The sequence below is a fragment of the Acromyrmex echinatior genome, chromosome 15 (genome assembly GCF_024713525.1).
Source record: "Acromyrmex echinatior isolate Ae372 chromosome 15, ASM2471352v2, whole genome shotgun sequence".
In the NCBI taxonomy this organism is placed as follows: Eukaryota; Metazoa; Arthropoda; class Insecta; order Hymenoptera; family Formicidae; genus Acromyrmex; species Acromyrmex echinatior.
The window spans coordinates 9,309,542-9,330,760 of record NC_141866.1 but is presented as its reverse complement, the minus strand read 5'-3'; the positions used below and the strand labels follow the sequence as shown (position 1 = coordinate 9,330,760).

The 21,219-nt window shown below is 32.7% G+C and overlaps 1 protein-coding gene and 2 long non-coding RNA genes across 12 annotated transcripts in view; 2 read left to right on the top strand and 1 right to left on the bottom strand.

The window, feature by feature from the left end:
• Nucleotides 1–769: 769 nt before the first annotated feature.
• The window catches only part of 5-HT1 (serotonin receptor), a 131,059-nt gene continuing 110,609 nt past the window's right edge, over nt 770–21,219 (bottom strand). For all 9 annotated transcript variants that reach the window (XM_087413882.1, XM_011055360.2, XM_087413881.1 and 6 more), the window contains 5 exons: nt 14,808–14,941; nt 8,713–8,856; nt 7,015–7,170; nt 6,278–6,438; nt 770–5,136 (listed from right to left, as the gene is read on the bottom strand). In XM_087413882.1, the coding sequence (XP_087270008.1) occupies nt 4,638–5,136; nt 6,278–6,438; nt 7,015–7,170; nt 8,713–8,856; nt 14,808–14,941 (1,094 nt within the window). In that variant the 3' untranslated portion in view covers nt 770–4,637. The remainder of the gene's footprint in view (nt 5,137–6,277; nt 6,439–7,014; nt 7,171–8,712; nt 8,857–14,807; nt 14,942–21,219) is intronic.
• On the top strand, nt 7,114–10,961 carry LOC147907268 (uncharacterized). Of its 2 annotated transcripts, none has more exons than XR_015547562.1 (4): nt 7,114–7,198; nt 9,624–9,737; nt 10,230–10,380; nt 10,483–10,961. It is a non-coding gene; the product is annotated as an uncharacterized LOC147907268 (long non-coding RNA). The 2 variants fall into 2 exon arrangements; XR_015547561.1 differs by lacking the exon at nt 7,114–7,198 and adding an exon at nt 7,822–7,909.
• Nucleotides 15,398–21,219, top strand: part of LOC147907267 (uncharacterized) — a 69,872-nt gene continuing 64,050 nt past the window's right edge. Inside the window, exon 1 of the long non-coding RNA XR_015547564.1 lies at nt 15,398–16,643. This is a non-coding gene — a long non-coding RNA (uncharacterized LOC147907267). The remainder of the gene's footprint in view (nt 16,644–21,219) is intronic.

The following is a 21,219-nucleotide window of genomic DNA, read 5'->3' as shown; positions in this document are numbered from 1 at the left end:
TATGAATTGCATTTCTCAGTTTTAGTTGATGTACGTGTTTGGACTATTATGCGATAGGGAAGGATTATATACCGTTCGTTATTTTAAACCTTATAATCGCGTTGATGGATATTTCATATAGTAATCTCAATGTTGCTTAGCTCATTAACTTGAACTTATAATGCACAAACAATTTTATTTGAAATATCGTCATGAAACGAGATATAATATTTCGTTAATGCATCATATATTACTGGAATGTGTTTTTAGAGATACATAAATCTTAAACATAACATCCCGCGTAAATGTCTAAAAAATTTTCATAAAAAGGATATCTAAAGAAAGAGTTTTTTATGACCTATATATTATATTTAAATATGATTGTCTGATTATATACATATGTATACATATATACATATGTATACCTCATTTGCAGAGATAGCAAGTAACGCGTTATTTGCCATCCCTGCTCATTTATCTAATGAAAATATAAATATATAATGTCTCTGAAAATTTGAGGAGAGGCGAAATGTGAAATATAAATGTGCCTTTTTAATTCTTATATATTATATTTAATTTTTTGTATAGGAGTTGAAAAAAATGCTTCACGAGTTACAGTCGGTGATGGAAAAAATCGAATAAGTGGATAATGGAAATAATGGAATGAAAAATATGTGAAGAAACAAAATTATACTTCTGCGACAATCCATGTAAATAGAACCATGGAAATCTTCAATTTGAAATATCGATATTGCTGATGTTGTAAACACGAAAAGCAAGTTCAGGCAAGTTTCTCCAAACTTTTCCGTGATTTATTTCATTTTATGATTGCAAAGACAAATACACATGAAGCATCGTTGTAAATACATGTCTCGTCCGCGCTCTTTTCTCATCTCTTATTCTTTTCTATTGCTTTTCTTCCTTTTTTCCTCTATTTTCTTTCGATGCTTCCATAAGATTTCAACAATACCTGGCATTTATATCAACAAGTTTTCATCTGGATGATTACGTGGTCTTATAGACTTAATTCGCTGGATAATATTTATCTTGCCGACTACCATCCGTTTTATCTCATTGCTTCTCCGCGCTCGGCTCTCGTCTAAAACGCGCTCGTAATTTCATTAATGTTTTCCCATATCTCTTACATGAGGCAATATTTGCAGGAACGCAAACGATCGTTGATACGATTATTTGTCGATTTACAAGCATTACGTGATTACGTCATTATCTATCCGATATCTCGTTATCCACTGAACATTTTGCTGCGTATATCGTCGAAGCTATTTCGCATTTCACAAATGCAAATTGCTTCTGATCAATTTTGTTATGACACTTTGACAGAACGTTATTAATGAGTGTTAACCACATCAAACATTGTTCGATGTACCGAGCAATGCTATCAATGCTTTAACATTATTAGGGCTTGTTGTCCTTTGACTGATATTTAGATCTGCAAAGTTCAACTTTTGTCAGGCAAAAATGTAGGTACTCTTATAATCTTTCGCGATAAATTTAATTCTTGCAATAAAAATATTCGTAACATAATTTTTTTCTTGTTTCTTGAGCTACTGCGATGTCAATGATTTTTCAACGTCCCTAAAAATTGCTGAAAATGTTCGGCAGACAACGTCTCACTTTTTTGCTTGGAGACTTACATAAAAAATAAATGTGAAGAAAATGTTATATTTTATTAGTCATGTCGTGTGAGTAAAACGACAACCAGTGATATAATTAGATAGCGCAAGCGTATCTGATATTGCCGTCATTTCAGCAACAATTGTCGTCAGAAATGAAAAAAATTTATCCATTTTTAATTTAAGCAGTCTAAACTGATACAAAAAGTAAAATTTATATATATATTAGTTAGTAATTCTTCTTTTTTTTTAATTCTACATTTTACTTCAGTAAATATTGTTTAGCTCATAATAATAATAATAAGCAGTTAGCAAAAGAAAATTATCATGAATACGAATAAAAAGTAAATTCAAATATATATATATATATATATATATATATATATATATATATATATATCTTCTGTATTCTTTATTATAACTTTTTTAAGCGAGAAAACATTTATTTTATGTTAATTTGTGTATACTTGAAAATTATAATAGATGGAATAAAGTCTTGCCATTTCTGACGAAGAGAAAGCTATTGTCGCCGTTTATCACAATCTGCCTAATACATTATAATTAGTCTAGAACTATGTTTACTTCTAAACGAGCACCTAGTGGCTCATAAGTTGACGTAAAAACGAAATGAATGCATGTGCACTTGTATTCGACATTTCGAAGTAGACATTACAAACAAAAAGTGTCACTTTTCAATTCTTATTCATTTAATATGCGAACGCAGATTCCGATCAGTCGTTGCTCTGTAAATTAAACATTCGCCATATTATGTAGTATTATTATAGTATGTACTGGATGTGTTACCCTACTACTACGTAAATTCAAAGGCTTACGTTCGTCTATAAGACGCAGAATTGAATGGCAAGGCTAAAGTTACATTTCCAGATATCATATAATTTTGTCTTTAGACAGAGGTAATTTGTGAAATCATTTTTTGATTCTAACATTGCATCCACGATATAAGCTTAGATCGCAATATTTTACTGCCACATCTGTGTTTCTTTCCTTCATATTATATTTATTATAATCGTCTCTCGTTTATAATTATTATCTATTTTACAGTAAGCGTAATTCGTGAAAATAAATCTGCAATGCACACACACGCATACGTTGTTAAAGGGAATGTTGCGACCTTTCTATTTAATTCTGTTGCTCGTGTTGGATGTTTCTTATTTAGTTTTTTATTAAAAAACTCCGTATGAGAAAAGTTGTGTGTAAGCAAATCTTCGTAAGGCGGCAAGAAAATTTTTGCACTTGAGAAATTTCTCAAAGAGTACAGTCTTGTCCAAATTAATGTGTATGGATAAGAGGTAATTTTTTAATTTATATTTATTACATTTATTACATAAAAATGATGTACAGTGTTTATTACAATATTTTTAGAGGACATATTAATTATACAATACAATTATAAAAAAATACAGTAATAAACATTATGTAAATTCTTTTTATGTAATAAATGTATATAAATCTAAAAATTATCTCTTGTTCACACATTAATTTGTATAAGACTGTACTTTTAACTTCGAATCAAGTTGAAAAGCGCAAAGATGTATTTAGCACGAGTCGAGCTTGAAGTTGCGTCTTTATTCAAAGGTGGACTTTTATACACGATCGCGACATACACAACATACGCACACACACATACATACAGATCTGTGGGAATCCTACCACTCATTCGTAATGTATTCGTTCTGTCGCGATTTCAATTAATGTACACTCAGACTTGTCATTACGTACGTACTTTGGAGGCAAGCCAAGATCGAAAACTTTTATACATACCTATTTTAACAATAATGCTCGGAAGTATGATCGCTAAACACTATCGCCCGCTTATACACAATACTGTACAATTATAATTCGGTAAAAGCACTCCTCGCGATTTTCTTTTCACATTATCAGAGCATATCTTAAAGAATTTTTTGGACGACAAAATACGAGACGTATGTATTCTCACTTCAATTATGTCAACTATTTCATATATTACGATTAAGTACTACAAGCACTATCCATTTTCGTCCACATTTTCCTTGTTTAAATAGAATATTGGAGATTGTGAATTTTAAGCATCTATATTACTTAGATACTCTGGCCCTCTGCTTATCCACATTTTTATCCTATATAATTAAAAAAATCTATAATTGTAGCTTAAACTTACGTTTTTTGAGCGACAAGAATTTTTACTAATTGTAAGTCATATGTGTGCCGGCCAGTTTACGCATTAAAATGTGCTCTGACTTCTATTCTGGCGAATTAAATTTATAAATTGAAATATCTATGTTCAATACACAATGAAATATTTTCGCCCGCTTAAACAAAATCGCGAGTAATGTTGCACCATTGTCGCTCGTTTGATTCTTCGGTGATTTAGGGAAGCGTTTCGCAAAAATATCTATCTAAGATAGATTCGTTCTCATCGTTGTTGACTAACATTAAATGTAATTAACGCCAATCGCGAGTGGAATTTCAATTTCCGAGAACGAGTTATACTCATTAATAATATTTACGAGAGAAACGGCGCGGGCTTGATTACTTTGAACAGCTGTAAGGAGAAGAAATGGTATTGTGTTGGACACTGTCCATCATGTCTAGATGCTGACTGAATTGATTTTGATACAAGGATTTGAACAATATATCCTAAAATTGATGATAGTATTCAGACATCATTAATAAAAACATAGAGAATGCATTAACAAGATAAGATAATAATTGCACCTGTAAATGAGACATACTTATTAAATTTCTTTGAGAATCGTTTGATAAAATATTTAAAAATAAATATAATATTAATTGTTGATTTCTCTCAATATTCTCGCATCTAAAATACGCAGCGAAAACCGCGCGAGTATTCATTTAATATAACAATACTTAGAGTTGGGCATCCAGATATTACACAACACCGAGGAAACCGCTGGATAGCAAGCGAGTGCATATATATATATATATATATATATACATATACAAAAGTTTCACGTAGCCTCTTTATCCGGTCGCGCGCACGGAGCAAAGGAATTAAATCCACTGTCAGCGAAGTCCCCGTGTACCACCGCACAGCATCCTTTTGAATGCCTGCCGAAATTCCGGCGAGAACACAGTGTAAATTACGGGGTTGAGGGTGCTGTTGAAGTATCCGAGCCATAGGAACACACTGGACACGACTTCGGGTGGCTTACAAGTCTGGCATGTGGCTTGCAGCAGCGTGGTGAAAAAGAACGGTAACCAGCAGGCGACGAAGGCACCGGTGATGATCGCCAGGGTCTTCGCTGCCTTACGTTCGCGCTTCGACTCGATCGTCTCGCGTGTGCGCTTCGTGCACTTGACTACCGGCTGCTGGCTCGTGCTGGTCGGATTTGTCAACGTCGTCGTGGTGGTGGTGGTCGTCGTCGTCGAGATCGCCGTCGGTGTTACCGTCGTCGATGGTGTGGCATTCGCGCCGTTGTATGACGATGACTTCTCCGGCGAAATGGACGAGTGGTCTGGCGTAGTTCTCGTGATGGTGAACGCCGTCGACTCCTCGCGCGGCCTATCACCAGATAAATCATAATTATGCTGGTCAAAAGAGAGAGAGAGAGAGAGAGAGAGAGAGAGAGAGAGAGAGAGAGAGAGAGAGAGAGAGAGAAGGGGAGGGAATGAGAGAAGCTCATCCATCATCGATTTGTTATTGCATGAATAACGACTGGGATTGGCGATATTAAGAATTTTTATGAAAGAAAAGATGGTGAAGAAGCGATGGAAGGATGGCTGTATATATGAAGAGTCGTATATTCATTTCTTAAATACATATGTATTTGGATACAGCGTTTCTCTGATTCTAATTGCAGAAGATACATTAATTTACTATTACTATAGAATACGAATTAATAATAGAACTAATTATTATGTTCATAATTATTAAAATTGATATCAAATAATTAGAAAAGAAATAATATGTTGCAAAGTTATAGTTCGTGAGTTTACGTGAATTTTGAATGAATTTTGAAGCAAGATGAATAAATAGAAAAATTATTTTCCGTTTAATAGAAGTCTAAAGAAATGATAGAAAGATATAAGATTATTTATACTTATTTGAAGATGAAAAACAATTACAACAATGTTGTTTCGGAGCGATATTAATCAAATCATTATACAATAATATTAATAAAGAATTATTTATGGCAGATTAATATTTATAATATCAAACACTTATTTTGAAATTTAAAAATAAATTTATTTTAAAAGCGACAGAGCTCAAAAGATATATAACTATTAAGCAGTGATAATATTCTTTTTATGATAGAACGATCAACAGGTAAAATCATACCTTTGTTCTCGTAGTAAAGGCCTGCACTGGTCATTGAGATAAAAATGCTTAGAGCATGCTAAGTCACTTGAGATAAAATACTGCGTGCTATAAAAATATTTATTTACAAGTTAAATTATGAACCCCATAAAGAATGCGTTCTTGGCAAGATATTAGGGGAGCAAACTAAATCTTGTGAAGGATTTACGCCATTTCTCAGCAGCTCGACTGTGAGATTTATTCTACGTGGCTTAGCGCATTGTTATCCCTCGAGCTCTTCAAGTTTATTGCAATTACGAAAGGTGACATCTTCGATTACACGTTTCAGATTTAGATAGGGATTCTGACATCGTAACATCAACAAAGGAACAAAAAAGGCTACAACCTTCTCGTGACGAGCCTGAGGATGCCTCTTCGTTCACGCGGCGGCTGAAGAATAGTGCCAGGCCTCTTCCTAATCCTTTTTCGCGCCGCTTGGAATATCCTCCAATACAGGAATAAAATAACTAGAAGTGGGACATAAAACGTTGCGCAAGTTGCGAAAATCTGTAAAATAATATACATTTTTAAACTGATGATTAATTTAATTTATAACATTATGATTTTAGCTTCAATTTATAATTGCGTTTCAAGTCTGATCATAATTGACGCATAGTTTATATAGTCGGAAGATGTATTTAAAATGTACATATAAATATTGGTAGGCACCAAAGTTTTATTTCGATCTTTCTTTATACTTAATTATTTTTATTTATACAGTGTTTAGTTTATTATATTTTTTAAAAATAATATACGTCATAAATATATCATACACTTCCACATTAAAAAATTATAAGTTAGCTCTAGGTGACATTCATATCGCTATAATGAAAGATGAATTTCTACTGAGATGTCCTGATATGTGTATTATAATTTCTCTGAAAGATCTTCTCTGAAAGAGACGAAAGTTTGTCTATGACTATTAGGAGCAACTAAAAATTCCGTGTAATTACGCAGAACGAAAAATGCGTTTTTCGAAGTGTTAACACTTCTAGTCTGCGAGAATACACGAGCGCATTTCCTATAGTCACGAATATTAATCAAGTATTTTGGATCTGCTCGCAATTCTCCGGAAGCGCTCACCTGATATGCAGGATCCTGCGACACGAGACACGTCCCTTGGGCTATGCGGACCAAATAATCAGGATCCTTCCATCCGAGCTGAGGCGCTAATGAGATTCCTAAGGATACCACCCACACGGTGATGATCAGGATGCCGATTCTTCTCGGATTCCTTGCCTTAAAATGGGAAGGCAGCGTTAATGATGTATGTTCCGTCATTTTATTTTTAGCTGTAAACTTTATTACTAACTGAACTAAGTTTTAGTTCTAAGATTAACTGACTTTAGTTTAGTTCTAAGAATAACTAACTTTACTTTTTTTTACATACGTTTCAAGTAATTTTTAGTACGTGCCATTTAAATATTTACGATGCTATTACTTCGATACAATATATTTTTTGTATATAGTGGTGTAAGCTACAAATATTATGTTACATAAATTTTTATTATTACAATGCATTTTTATAAAACTCTAAAATTAGAACATAATACTTTATTGCTTCGATAAATTTTATACTTCCCGCGAGATCGCGTGCATTACTAAGAATATTGTCTTGCATCAGTAAATTAAACTTTTAATTAGATTTGCTCATACACTTAGTTTTTTTAAGAGTTGAAGAGAGAAAGAGAGTTTATAATTATTCCGCTTGTTTGAGAAAATTGCGGCGCCTGCTTTATCTGCATATCTCCTCGCCGGATACATAAATTCAAGCCAATTTCTCACATGCTCCATTATTTGCAAGATAATTGACTTGCCAGTTAAGGGGCCGATACACGCCTCTTTCCATCAGTTGGGAAATGCAAGTTAGCTATTAAATTCGACCAGGCTGGCTGATCGCTACGCAGCTTATCGAGCTTTAAGCTAATTCCAAACTAACTCGGAACCATCCATAGAAGAGAGAGGCTATGTACCAAAGGTATTACGTAACATACTCGTCTCATACCAGTCAGACATATTTATGGACGGGATATCCTGGTCGTTTCGCTTTACGGTCTTACCCTTTTTCATACTTCATGAGCAGTGTTCCCTGTAATTCTCGTTACATCAGCCTGCGCGCACGAGAAAGAGAGAGAGAAATTTGCCTCCGCCCAAATTTCGACGAAAATTTATGAGCGATTTCATGACCTTATTTCGCAGTAAATGTATAGATCCGAGTATACTGAAATATCTGTCTTGCAGACTTGAATATCGAGGAAGAATCGGACTTTTATTACACTTTCGATAGATAGAGGAATAAAATAAACGTTCGTCTGGGTTTTAAACTGAAAATGTGTTGAAAATTTAGAAAATTTCTGAAAAGAAGAAGATTAAATTTTTGCGAATGATTATAAAATACGTGTAAATCTGTGGAAAAGAAGAATTATAACGAGCGATGGAAAATTTTCCCAGATACTTTATATAAAGTTGCAATGCACAGATTTTCGCGCGTCAAATCCTATTGAAATCCTATGCACACCATTCCCGAATTGATAAAATTGTATTTCCATATGTTGCGATCTTCTGGGTATTCAAAGAGATTTGCGAGACGATATGTAGTTCCGTTCGCGTCACGATCTCGATTATGTCAACTCCCGCGCGGCTCTTCCCTATCTCGCGGCGTGGCGTGTGGCGTGGCAAGTGGCAGTGTCAGCGACAGCGGATAACAAAGACCGTATCGTTCGCATCGTATCCCGGACAATTTCCGACTTCCTCTCGATAACCGCAACGGCGTTAATTAACCTGTATATAATTGATATCGGTGACTGCCCAATATCTGTCGACCGCGATAGCCACCAGATGCAATATCGAGGCTGTGCAGCACAGAACGTCGCTGCTAGTCCACATGTCGCAGAGCTCCGGACCGAGTGACCATCCCGAGTTTATCTGCAATAAACAGAATTATCCATCAGAGAGCGTGAGCTTAGCGTACCGTGCGAGCATAGCGAGAAATCGATGCGGGAATCACAAGATTTCCATCAGTGTTTCGAAATAAGTTAAACCCTCCAACTAAATGGCCATTGACTCTTTTCGCTCATTGTCCCAGCTATGAAAGTAATCTCAGATACAAAAAGAATTCAGTCATATGTTATAAATTCTGAGTTCATTTTTAGATGGAAAAAGAAATTTTTTCAGACTTGTTTAGAATAAGAATTCCTTTTGTGTCTGAATTCTAAGTTAATGACGTATAACGACTGCATTTTTTTTTAACTCTGCACTATCTAGAATTTTTAGAATATAAGCATTATATGAATAGAAATCAAGTTTAATACATATTTAAAAATCTAAGTCAAATCCAATAATCAAGTTTTATTTTCTAGGCTTTGAGTGATATTCATAAGAAATATTTCGTATATTACTTATAAAGTCATTAATCTCCACTCTCTCTATTTAGTTTCGAATTTTAGAACGAGTTTCTACAAGATTCGAAACTTTTTATCATAAAAAATCGAATCTTTTAAGAATAATACTCGAACTCTTTCTAAGAATGAAATTACTAGTTTAAAAAACATAATATAAAAATTGTAGTAATACATAATATTGTTAATATAAAATTAATAATATTCAATTTACAATTACAATCTTTATAACATTTGTTGCTTTATACAAACGTTTTGATTCGGAGAAACATAAAGTTTTTACTTTTCACAAAGGATCGAACGTATCTGAGGTTCAAGTCTAATTGGAAGAAAGACTTTTATTTCATCTTTATCAAGATAAAGAACTCAAAAAGAGTTTGAAACTGCGCCAACAGATTCAATCTACTTGTAAGTTATTTAATCTCATCTCTAATAAGCATCAATAATCTTTCCATGACACACAATATATTATTTTATCACGGGTGCAATACATTATGTATGGCATACTCAACTTTACTTATAATTTTCATAAAAATGAACATATCCTAGCATATTTTTTATTCAATCTAAACACCAGACATTAAGAAATACTACGGTATTAAGTAAATGTATATGTATCTTTATTGATAAAATAATTATAAGTAATAAAGTAAATAAAAATGTTTTGATAAAAACTAAATTTTTTGAAAAAAGCTGAGTTCGTCATATTGAGATTAATTTTTCTTTACTAGAATTCTTCTCAAGATCGTGTCATCTTTATCATAATATTTTTATGAAAATGCAAAAATTAATGCTATTTTTTTATACATCAAATATCGTTGGATAAACAACATTTATTTTTATTCACTCTATATGTATGTATTGCGTTCGATTGATCAATATGTTAAGGATTGCACATAGTTTCAGGCGACAGTTTTCCACGCAGTAGGGAGCATGAGAAAATACGGATTGAGGGTCGAAAGGGAAAACATCCGAGCTGAGCCATGGTCGACGGAGGGACAACGGAAAACACATGAAGGAAGATAGTAAGAGTGATGTTGTAGAAGAGCTGGTAAGAAAACGGAGAAGAGAACTGATTCATGCCTGCTTAAAAGTCCATTCATGGTATTGGAATCTATCGTTGAAAGCCAATCGTCTCTTGTCCTCCTTTCAGCACAGCGGCTTCTCTTCGCCAATATACATCCATTCTTTTATACTTTGAGATTAGAACATTCCGGAAGTTGATGAGTCGCATCCATCTTCCAGAAATATAAACACCTCTCAAAAGTAGCATACGGAAGTCGATGGAGAAGCAGTTTTAACATCAAGGATCGCAAAGATTCTTGCGACAAGGGATGGTATAATACAATCTATCATACGTGAAATTATTAAAAATTTAATACTAGTAATAGTCAATCGCTTATCTAATAATCATTTACTTGAATATTAAGTAATTGATAAATTGATTAGTACTAGTATCAAATTTCTATAAGAGTATGAAGATGTTTTTGTATTATATACATATCCGTATTAAACTTTTCCTATAACTTAAATTCCTTGTATTTTTATCTTATCAGTAATCTTTAGATTAAATATTTTTGTACCTTTAAATCGAAGTATACGTAATTATAAAATATAAAAAGCGGAAAGTAATTTAAGTTTTACCGCGTCCACTTTCTTTTTAAAATTTGAATTAAGATCCTTTTCAAAAGTTTCTATACTTTTTTTCTACATTATATATCCATTGAAATAATATGGAATTCTGTTCTCCGAAACTTTTCTAACTCTATTGTTGAGTTTTTTTACATTACATTATTTATTTATGAAACTAAAAAGAATAAGAATAGGTTTTTTTTTATGCTCGTCGAGAAAACCATGATAGAGCAAATAGTGAACTTAAGAGTGTCCTAGTTCTTGACTATCCATTGTATTCATCTATAGTTCCCTGATCACTATTTCCTTCTTTCAAAGTTGGAAATGAAATTGAAAGAGCAAGATTTTAACACGATTTTGGAAATCATGAGATATAGATTTCAAAGATTTCGTTTCAAAGGAAGATTATTAGAAATGTTTACAGAAATTGTACACTGTAAAGATTGTATTACTTCAAAAGGAAAATTAAATTGAGAGTTAGTGCGATAAATGATGCGTAAATTGTTAATAATCAATATATTAATTTGATAAAATTTACATGAAATTCCAAATAAGTTTCTTCATGAATATTTTGACTACATTTTTGTAGTCATCTTTAACATTACTTGAAAGGAAATAGTAGTTTGAATAAATAAAATCACACGAGAAATTTTATTTTTAAATAAAGTCTGAAAATGTTAGAATAAATTATGTAACTGATTAAAACTCAGAGAAATTACTTTGCGTTAGTTGGGTGCGATTACCGACAACAATCGCGGCTAAAACGTTGACGCAAATCTCCTTCTTAACAATTCTTCTCATATCGAGCATCTTCTAGAGTCTCCAAAGGGTTTAATCAAGCGTCGCGTGTACACGCGCAGTTAATGAAGTCGTTCGCGTGCACGTTTCTGGCGTCCGCCGATAAACGGGTGAAAGAGGCGGTTGTAAAGCGGACATCCATCAAATGTTCGGATTAAACGGCAGACGTATAAATTTCTACGTGTCCGTGTTAAGAGGATGGATGCGCGCGTCGATCTAGTACATGGCGGTAAAAATTGTTAATGCGCCGGCTGAATGGTAGTTGAGATAAAATTGCACCACATTAATGATAAAGCGGGAGAGATATTGACACGCCAGCGACGATGAAGAGGACTTAAAGAACATGATGATGGGAAGAGAGAAACTTATTTTACGCTGGAGACGTCTGTGAAAAGCGAGAAGGACGCGGTGCGTGTCATAAAATGTAGCGAGAGTGTGGAAATATAATATGAGAGAAAAGTGGAATGAGAAAAGAAGAGAAAAAAAGTACTGAGATGAGATACATGCAGAAGCGCAAAGTATATGATAAGATATGAGAAGCTGTGTTTAAAAGTTGCGTTAGGAAAACGAGGAATTTAAATAAGGATGTATATATAATATATATCGGAAAAATTCCGTTAAACAGAGGATAATCAGGTTGAATGGATATATTCCAGAATGAAAAGCGGGTACAAGGAAATATTATTATGTAGAGCGCGATTGTAGTCAAATTCGTATCATCAGCACGAATTTCTGCGTATTATCCTGACGTTTATCAATTCTGCTGTATTTCAAGTGTAGAACGTGCTTAAAAACGAATCGTAATTGAAGATATAACGTGATGATCACGCTAGGATGCACGTATTATCTCTCGCGGTAAAAAATAATTTCAGTTGAAATTTTTATTAATTAAATAACGTCGCTATAATTAAACTTTATGTTATTCCTGTTATGGTGTAAAATGTAAGGTTCTGCTTATTTACTGACACTTATTAAATATAATGCACGGCGCAGCGCATTTCTCTAGAACAGAGAATCGAAAGCTAATCATTTGTATGTACATAGCTATATCGCTTGTTATCTCTGTATACTCGCGCGTTAATTGTTGAATATGTATATGTGTAACAACGTTCCCCATTGTTTGCATTCGCGCTGGAAACAACATAAGAGATATCTCGGCGTAGAAAACTGCTTCAGCTTTTAAAGCATCGCAGTCGTGACATTAAAGTCTTTTTTTGAGATTGTGGCATTTATAAAATGCCACGATCGAAATAAAATTCTAATAAAATGCGTGCGTTAAAATTCCACTTGTATTTTCCCGAAATTTCGATATATAATATTAAACATTTAATTATGCGACGTGTCATATATGAAAAGTGATCGTCACTGTAAATTATCTCATCGTAATTACTATACGTAATTGATTGTGAATTTTACCGTAATTTTCACGAATCAAAGTCTCGCTTGTTAATAAATTATTGTTAAATTCTTCTGCGTAATTCGTATTTTCTGTAATTCTTTTCATTATTGAAATTCCCCGCGAAAATTTGTGAAACTCGAGCACAATAAATTGCTGCAATCGCAACTGCGATGTATAACTCTTTCTCGGAATATTTTGCTGTCGTCACGTAATTAACAAACTCGCAAAGTTTGTTAAAAAGAATTTGGCGTTTAAGTGTCAAAATCCACGAAGAATGCGTGCGTTTACTGCGTCTCGTACTGATTTTTTTTTCACAAATACATGACTTGTCGTAAAACCGTGTAAGAAACGAGTGTGAATACACGTGGTTTCGTACGGATGTTATAACTTGTAAATGGCTGCAACGAACTATAAGTTAATGTTTAATGAAAGTGTAATGCGCGGAAAGAGAATGGTATTTTTACGAAGAGATTGGCCGGCACCTCGACAGTTTTACTGAAAAATTTTTATTTCGCGAATGCGAGCTGTAATAAAATGTAAAAAAATTAATGTACACGTGTCGTCCAATATGTACGCTAAAATGTATCTTACTGATGAATGTTTTAAGTTAATTATTTAATCTAGAGAAGTAATGCCTTACGCCGTTATAATTATACTTACTATTTTAGTAATAAATTGGTATCGATATTATATTTTTTATTGATAATAAATGCAGTTGTACTTTTTAAGTCACATTTTTTGAGTAATGAATATAATCGTTACTTTGTATACATAAGATACATATATGTATATAGAAGGGAGTGTTATGTTTGACCATGTTGCAATTAATTATATATGTATAATTATTAGATATTTCGTGTTGAAGTAGTCAATTAGCGATACAGATAATTGGATGTCATTCTAAAAAAAGATCATAAAAATCAGTAAAAAGGTAACGGAAATTCTAATTGAATGCTTCTTTTGATAACGCTAACGAGTTACTTTTTCTATTGGGTATCGTGTAATGATATTTTACAATGAATAACGAATAATGGTAACGACTTTTTTTGAAAATAACTTTTCCAACTCTTTAATAAATATTGAACATTGCCAAATTACTCATTGCTATTTGGAAAAAACAATTTTGCTGTATCTAAAAATTAACATAAGTATAAAAATGTAAAACTAATTTTTTAAATCATCAAAATAATCATGTAGAAAATTTAAGTATGACGAGTAATGCTGTAAAATTTTGATATTCCAGCAATTAGCTTAAACATGCTACATAATTATTTTGATAACTCAATAAAATTATATGTATTTAGCTAAACTTTTTAATGTTTTAGCCATTCTTTCTCATGTAAAGGTTATTATAATACAGAAATTATATAATGTTTTACTATCGTTTTGTATTTTATAAATGTGAGTATAAGGTCAAGTCCACCATATTTTAAAATTTCTGCAATATTCATTATTCCTGTTGACAACGATAGTTTGGCATTGACATTGCTGATGGAAATATGAATCGTTCCTCTTACACAAATTTCGCGAACGTCGCATTTTGTCAAATTTGCAAAAAATTTTAAGCTCGCACTCTTTTTTGCCAATCATTTGGCATAATTTGTCTGTAGAGAAAATGCATGATAATAATTTACAGTCTTAATACGTACCTCATAAACAGCTCCGAGAGGCATTACGAGGCAGGCGACCATAAGATCCGCGACAGCTAAACTGACAATTAAATAATTTGCTACAGATTGTAAGTTTCGCTCTAACAGAATAGCCGCTATCACGAACAAATTCCCTGTAACAAAAATATGTGCCATCGTGAATAGTAAGAATAATATAATTACATAGAAATACTATTCCAGCAATATGTACAACTATTGTTATTGTTTATAACTATTCTGTTTATTAAGGGGACACATATGTGCTCAATTATATTATGTAAATAATAATATATTTAAATAATAATATATTTATAATAATTGAAAAAAATAAGAATTACGTCATACATAGTTTGACAATTATTTTAAGGGTTTTAAAAAAATTTTAGACTTACGAGTATAATAAAAATTTTTTTATTATTTAAAGTAGTTGAAAATCTTATGTTATTTGAGTATATTATATAAATTATTATATACGAAATAGGACAAGTTTTAAACAAATTTTATTTAATATACATTATATTTAAACAATTTTCTTATTTATATAACATTTATGTTTTAAAAAATTTTAGACATTTATCGTATAATTTTTTTTTATTATTTAAAGTATTGATTTAGATTTAAATGGCGTTTTAAATATTATGTTATTTGAGTATATTATATAAATATTATATATGAAATAGAACAAGCTTTAAACAAATTTCTTATTTATTTATATAATATTTATATTTTATGCAAACTTATAAAATATCTTAATAATTGAATTTTCTTCTAATCATTTAATATAATAATTAATATCTATTCAACAACATTTTATATTCACATATTCAACATATCAAGACGTTGGGCTGCTGGAAAACAAGTTTACCGCGTCGCATGAGCGCGCGAAGTTGGCCGCAAATCACGTGATTGGTTCAAATTAGTTACACATTTCTCGCGAGTCAAACGGCATCGGTACACGTACTGCGCAGTAGGATCGCAATTGCTTTGCATTATCGCGTCTTTTTAGTCATCTCGGGTGAATTCCGCACACGAATGAAGATCGGGAGTGTCGAATTTAACGATGGTCGATCATTTCATCGTATCAGTCAGCCCGCACGGCTGCGAATGACCGCGTTTTTCGGTGTATGCGTGATCAACGGGTGTCGCGTCACTTCGCGTTTTCGTTTTCTCTTTGTCGCTCATCCGACGAGCGTGGTGAGGGCGGTTAGAACGATGAGGAAGATTTTCATCATTCAGGACGCGAGAGAGCATCGTCGTGATCGAAGAACGTCGAGGGGAGTATCGCGAGGGATCGCTATTGTGACGAATTAGTCGGAGTCGGCGATCGCGACCGTCCGCGAAATGCGCGAGCGACTCATCCACCATTTTGACGTGTTTGGCGTTTACGCGGGAAATATCGAGAGTTCTGAGTAAAAAAGGCGCGAACGCGCTAGTCAATCCTCGATCGATGTCGATCACTCTCCGTCGCGTCGTATCGAATTGACGTGCGGATTTGTACCACGGACATGTCATAATCCCGCATTTCACGTTATTATTCAGGAGTGTGAATGGAAGTATATCGCCGGTGAATTCAGGAACATTGAGGAGCGTCGAGGGAATGGGCATAATGAATTAACTGAGAGAGATGACAGCAACTCATTGGTGTTTCGGTAAGTGATTATTCCTTGACTATTATTGTACTGTATTACTACTGCTCAGTTCTGTTACTCATTAGTTAATTTTCTATTATTTCCAGTGGAAGTATGTCGCCGGTGTATCCAGGAACATTGTGGAGCATGGAGGAAATGGACGTAATGAATCAATCGGGAGAGGCAACTGCTGCTGATTTGCGTTTCGGTAAGTGATTATTGCTTGTCTATTATTAGTTATTGCTCGATTTTATTATTTATTAGTTAATTTTGTCGTGTTTTAATTATTTAATTTTTCTCGTATTTAATATTCTTTTAGATATGAATGTATATAATATATTAGAAACAATTAGAAAAGCATAATGATAGCAACTGTAAAGATGATAGCTACATAAGTTTCATATCTGTATAGAATTAATGTATGTAGTTTTGAAAAAATTATTTTACAGTTTGCAGTTTGTAATTAAAAATTGGCAAAAAAAATAGTTTTGCTAAAGAAAGTAAGTTTTACTGAAGAAAAATTTAATTAGAAATATATGTAAAAAAAAATAATTTTGTTCGAACCATTAAAATAATTATATTTAAATTGGTTATTGGAATATGAAAACTTTTTTTATTATCAACGTTTTTTATTATCAAGCGTTCTACATAATTATTTGTTTCTTTATTATCAAGCATTCTACATATTATTATTTTGATCAATAAAATTATTTTCAGATCTATTTAGCTAAACTTTTAAATATAATACTTCAGTAAAACTTTTCGTATATACATTAAATCTACATGTAAAACTTGCACCTGCAGTTGTAACTTTTATATAGTTGTTACTACTATGTCTTTTTCTCTGAATAGAGATACGAAAACAATATTTTCTTGTCGACTTTGAGTTCTTTCTTTCTATAGTTGACATACATAATTGATAAAATAAAATTCCTTCAAATATTTGCACGAAAAGAACAGTTTTACAGAAACATCTAAAAATTTAACTGAATGCAGATCTGAAAAAAATTTTATGGGATTATCAAAATAATAATGGAAAATGTTCAAGCTAGCTGCTAAAATGTCTACATTTTTTATAAGATTGCTCGTTTCAGTTTCCTACTTAATTATTTTGATGATTCAACAAAAACATTTTCAAATCTGTATTTATAGCTAAATTTTTAAACACTTCAGCAAAATTGTTCTTCCGGAAATAATAAAAAAGAGTTGCGCGATGAATAATATTTTTAAGATCGTTCTGCAAAATCGGTGCACGAAAGGCGGGCAGAGGGGATTCGCTGGTATAACTTTTACGAAATTTGCGTTGAATGACGTAAGATTAAGAAGTCGTTAAGCAAATTGAATTCACGGCCTGTCACGTTTTCGATTCTTTAATAATAGTTTCGGTAATTGATATTGCAAGGGGCAAATTCAGGCTCAGTCACCATCAATCCTGATAGCTAGTCTGAATAGCGGCAATCAAGTTCCGCAAATTCGGAATAGACGAAATCACTCGTACGTTCCTAGACGTGTTATACGGGCGTGTAACGTGCCACGGATCGATCGTGTGCGCATTTACGCGAAAATTGTCCGATTGCCGCTCTTGACTCCTTAGTTCGTATCGAGACTATCGAGTTCTCGCGCTCCTGGGACAATACGAAACTGTCGATCGGATGTCTCGGCCATATATGACGGTCAGTCGAAGGAAGTCAATGAAAAGTAAGAACACCTCGAGATTGTTGAGACGAGAACAAGTCAAAACAAATAATGAAGTCTTGCAAAGGGATTATCTACAATGTTTACTATTTAGAAAAATTTGGTTCTTTTTTTATCTTTGAAAATGACAATTTTTTTTCGAGGAATTGTATTGGGTCTCAGGTTAAATTTTATTTTTAAATTCTATCTTTTTCTTCTACTTTAATAATTTTTCTTGACAATACAAAATGTTGAACGTCATTTCTTTGATTTAAACATTATTCTTTTAAATCAAATAAAATAAAAAAAACATTTATTTGATTTAAAAAAATTATGTTTAAATTAAAGAAATTTTTTTCTTTAACCATGTAGCAAAGAAACATTTCTTTGAATTGAAGAAACCTTTCTCTGGGTGTAGCAATAAGTACGGTATATATAATACATCCGCGCACATTCTCGTGTATTTCGCGAACTTTTATTAAAAAATATCAAGTTGACAATAGAAGACAGTGAACAGAATAAAGTAGTTGATACTATTTTGTAATAAATATTTCTTATACTATCTTTTACATAAGTTTCGCTGCTCTAATTAGAGAAAAAGATAGATATAGTTTTGTGAAAACTCTATCTTCTGCTAATTTTCAATGCATATAGTTTACTTGCACTTTAATTTATTTCAAAATTAAAAAATTCTCTAATTTTATCTGAAATTTTGAACAAGATATCTGGAAAATCTGGGAATTTTCAGGGAATTTTAAATACTCTGTTATCTCTTACCACGAGTTACGCAAAAAATTCTATTTAGAATGCAAGTCGAGCAATCTTCGAATTTTACCTGAATCTTTTAAACAGCAAGAGAATTAAATTACCTTGTTCGTAAAATTGCAAGTTACTAAAAATTTAAAACGTTAGCGTTCCTGAATTGCTGTTCAATAAGAAATACGATTCCTAAGAGATTCGTTCTGTCCTTCGACCGTTGGTTCTTAAAAATGCAATGAAGAAGAAACTGGAATGTTTGCAACAAGAATAAAATTAATTTACGAATAAAACCGTTCGTGTAGATTACGAGCGCAATCTTTTTTGGTGCGACTGCGGCTTGATTAAACTTGTAATTGTGTGTAATCGCGAAACTCGACGGTAATCAAAATTTTCAGATTCGTGTGGTTTTCTCTATGGTAGAGGAATTCATGTATTCGTAACGCAATGTTACATTCATGTATTACGTAAACGTACTCGACCACCGCCAGTTTAAGCGTGTTTAAGGGAAGTGGATAGAAGCTCAAGCTGCCATGTTACTATATTCACGAGGATATTACATCGTGCTAGTACACGCCGTTTTGCGTATCGTGGTACTTTATGCTCTCATTTTATCCGAACGACTGATGTTCCATCCGATTTTTCGCGTAGAGAAATCGCGTTACTTATCGCTGTTTATGACACAAGATAATAGATATCGTATTCTTATAAACCATAAGGAAATTACAAATATCTTGTAGCATAATGATTGTATACTGCACCTCTGCAAGAAAAGTTACACAAGTCGAAATTTTTCAAATTTTGTATTTTTTACGGATTATGTTCTAATTCAACCTTTAATTAGAGAAAGTAATACAAATTGGATTTTCATATGCTTAAAAAAAAATGACAGGAGAAAAATGACACAAATAAAGATAAGTTTTTAGGGGTAATATTATATTATAACAAAATTAATATCTACATTATAATTTTAGAGAACTTGAAACAAGCAATTTGTGATTAGTTCCAAGTTTAATATTGTCATATTTAATCTTAAAATATACAATTTTCTTTCTCTTTTCAATAATTTTTACATGTCACTTTTTTGCGAAAATACGATATATTAATTTTTTTTAAATAATATATTAAATACTTAATAACTTCGTGTGTAGGTTAAAATGAAAGAATTATTAATTACAAAGATATGTCCTAATTGGATTCCCGGTAGAGAAGCAATAGTTTTATAACTGGAAGAAATAGCAACTAAGTCCAAGTCTCCGAAGACTACATAACGCAGTCTAGACGTGTACTAATTAAATTTAATTCTCAGGGGGAACGACAATAGACTTTGCTTAAATTAGAGAGCGCCTGAACTTCTAGAAACGACTGAAGCCATGTAATTCGTACTTTCTCTCTTTCACCGCCGTAAGTCGATATAAATGTTTGACAGAATTACAATTCTATAAATGTCGAACAAGTTTCTTTCCTTTCGTGTCCATTAGTTTCGCATTTACGTGTCCGCAAATACAATATCCGCATACGATGGTTGTGTGCACTTGTGTACAATTCAGACGTAGTCGGTTGAGAACGATAAAGATGCGCGTACTAAATACATTGCGATTCAACCGCAGCTGCAGCTGCAGCTGCACGATCGGATGTCTCCACGGGAAAAAGTATAATCGCCGCGGTTGCGACAGATAAAAGAAATGTGCGCACGACGTTTTACTTTGGCGTAATTAACTCCTATGAAGAAGGAGGAACCAGGACCGAGAGACGTTTCAACGAACTGGCGAAGATCTAAGCGCCCTCGTTCTCACACTCCATTAAAGAGCAGTATATTTGCAGTACTAAAAAAAAAAAAAAAAAAAGAATTCCCATCCGAAGCTGAAGCTTTATACGGATAAGCTGGGAAAGGCTGTGAGTAGACACGCGCAGTGCACGATTTATTTTTATTTGTCAAGAAATAACTTACAGTCTGCAGTTTTTAATCTGTTGTGCTAAACTCGGCTTGACGCCACGATTCTTTAGCGAGCTTTTTGTCAAAGACACTTTCAGCGAAAGAATTTTATAATGCTTCTTGCATATATTGTGTACCATATGTTGGATGATGAATAATAGATATTTTTATATTTGTTATTAATATGTAGATTTTGATAATTTATAGATTGTTTAATATTACAATAAATGCTATATTTATCCTCTCTCTTTCTTGTCTTTTTACATTCCGTTATTAATTTTAGTTATCAATTTTATACAGATAATACTTTTTCATATAATCTTAAATTAAAAATTATTTATTCTTAAAATTTTAATTATTAAAATCATCCAATATTTTGTGTGTGTGTGTGTGTGTGTGTGTGTGTGTGTGTGTGAGA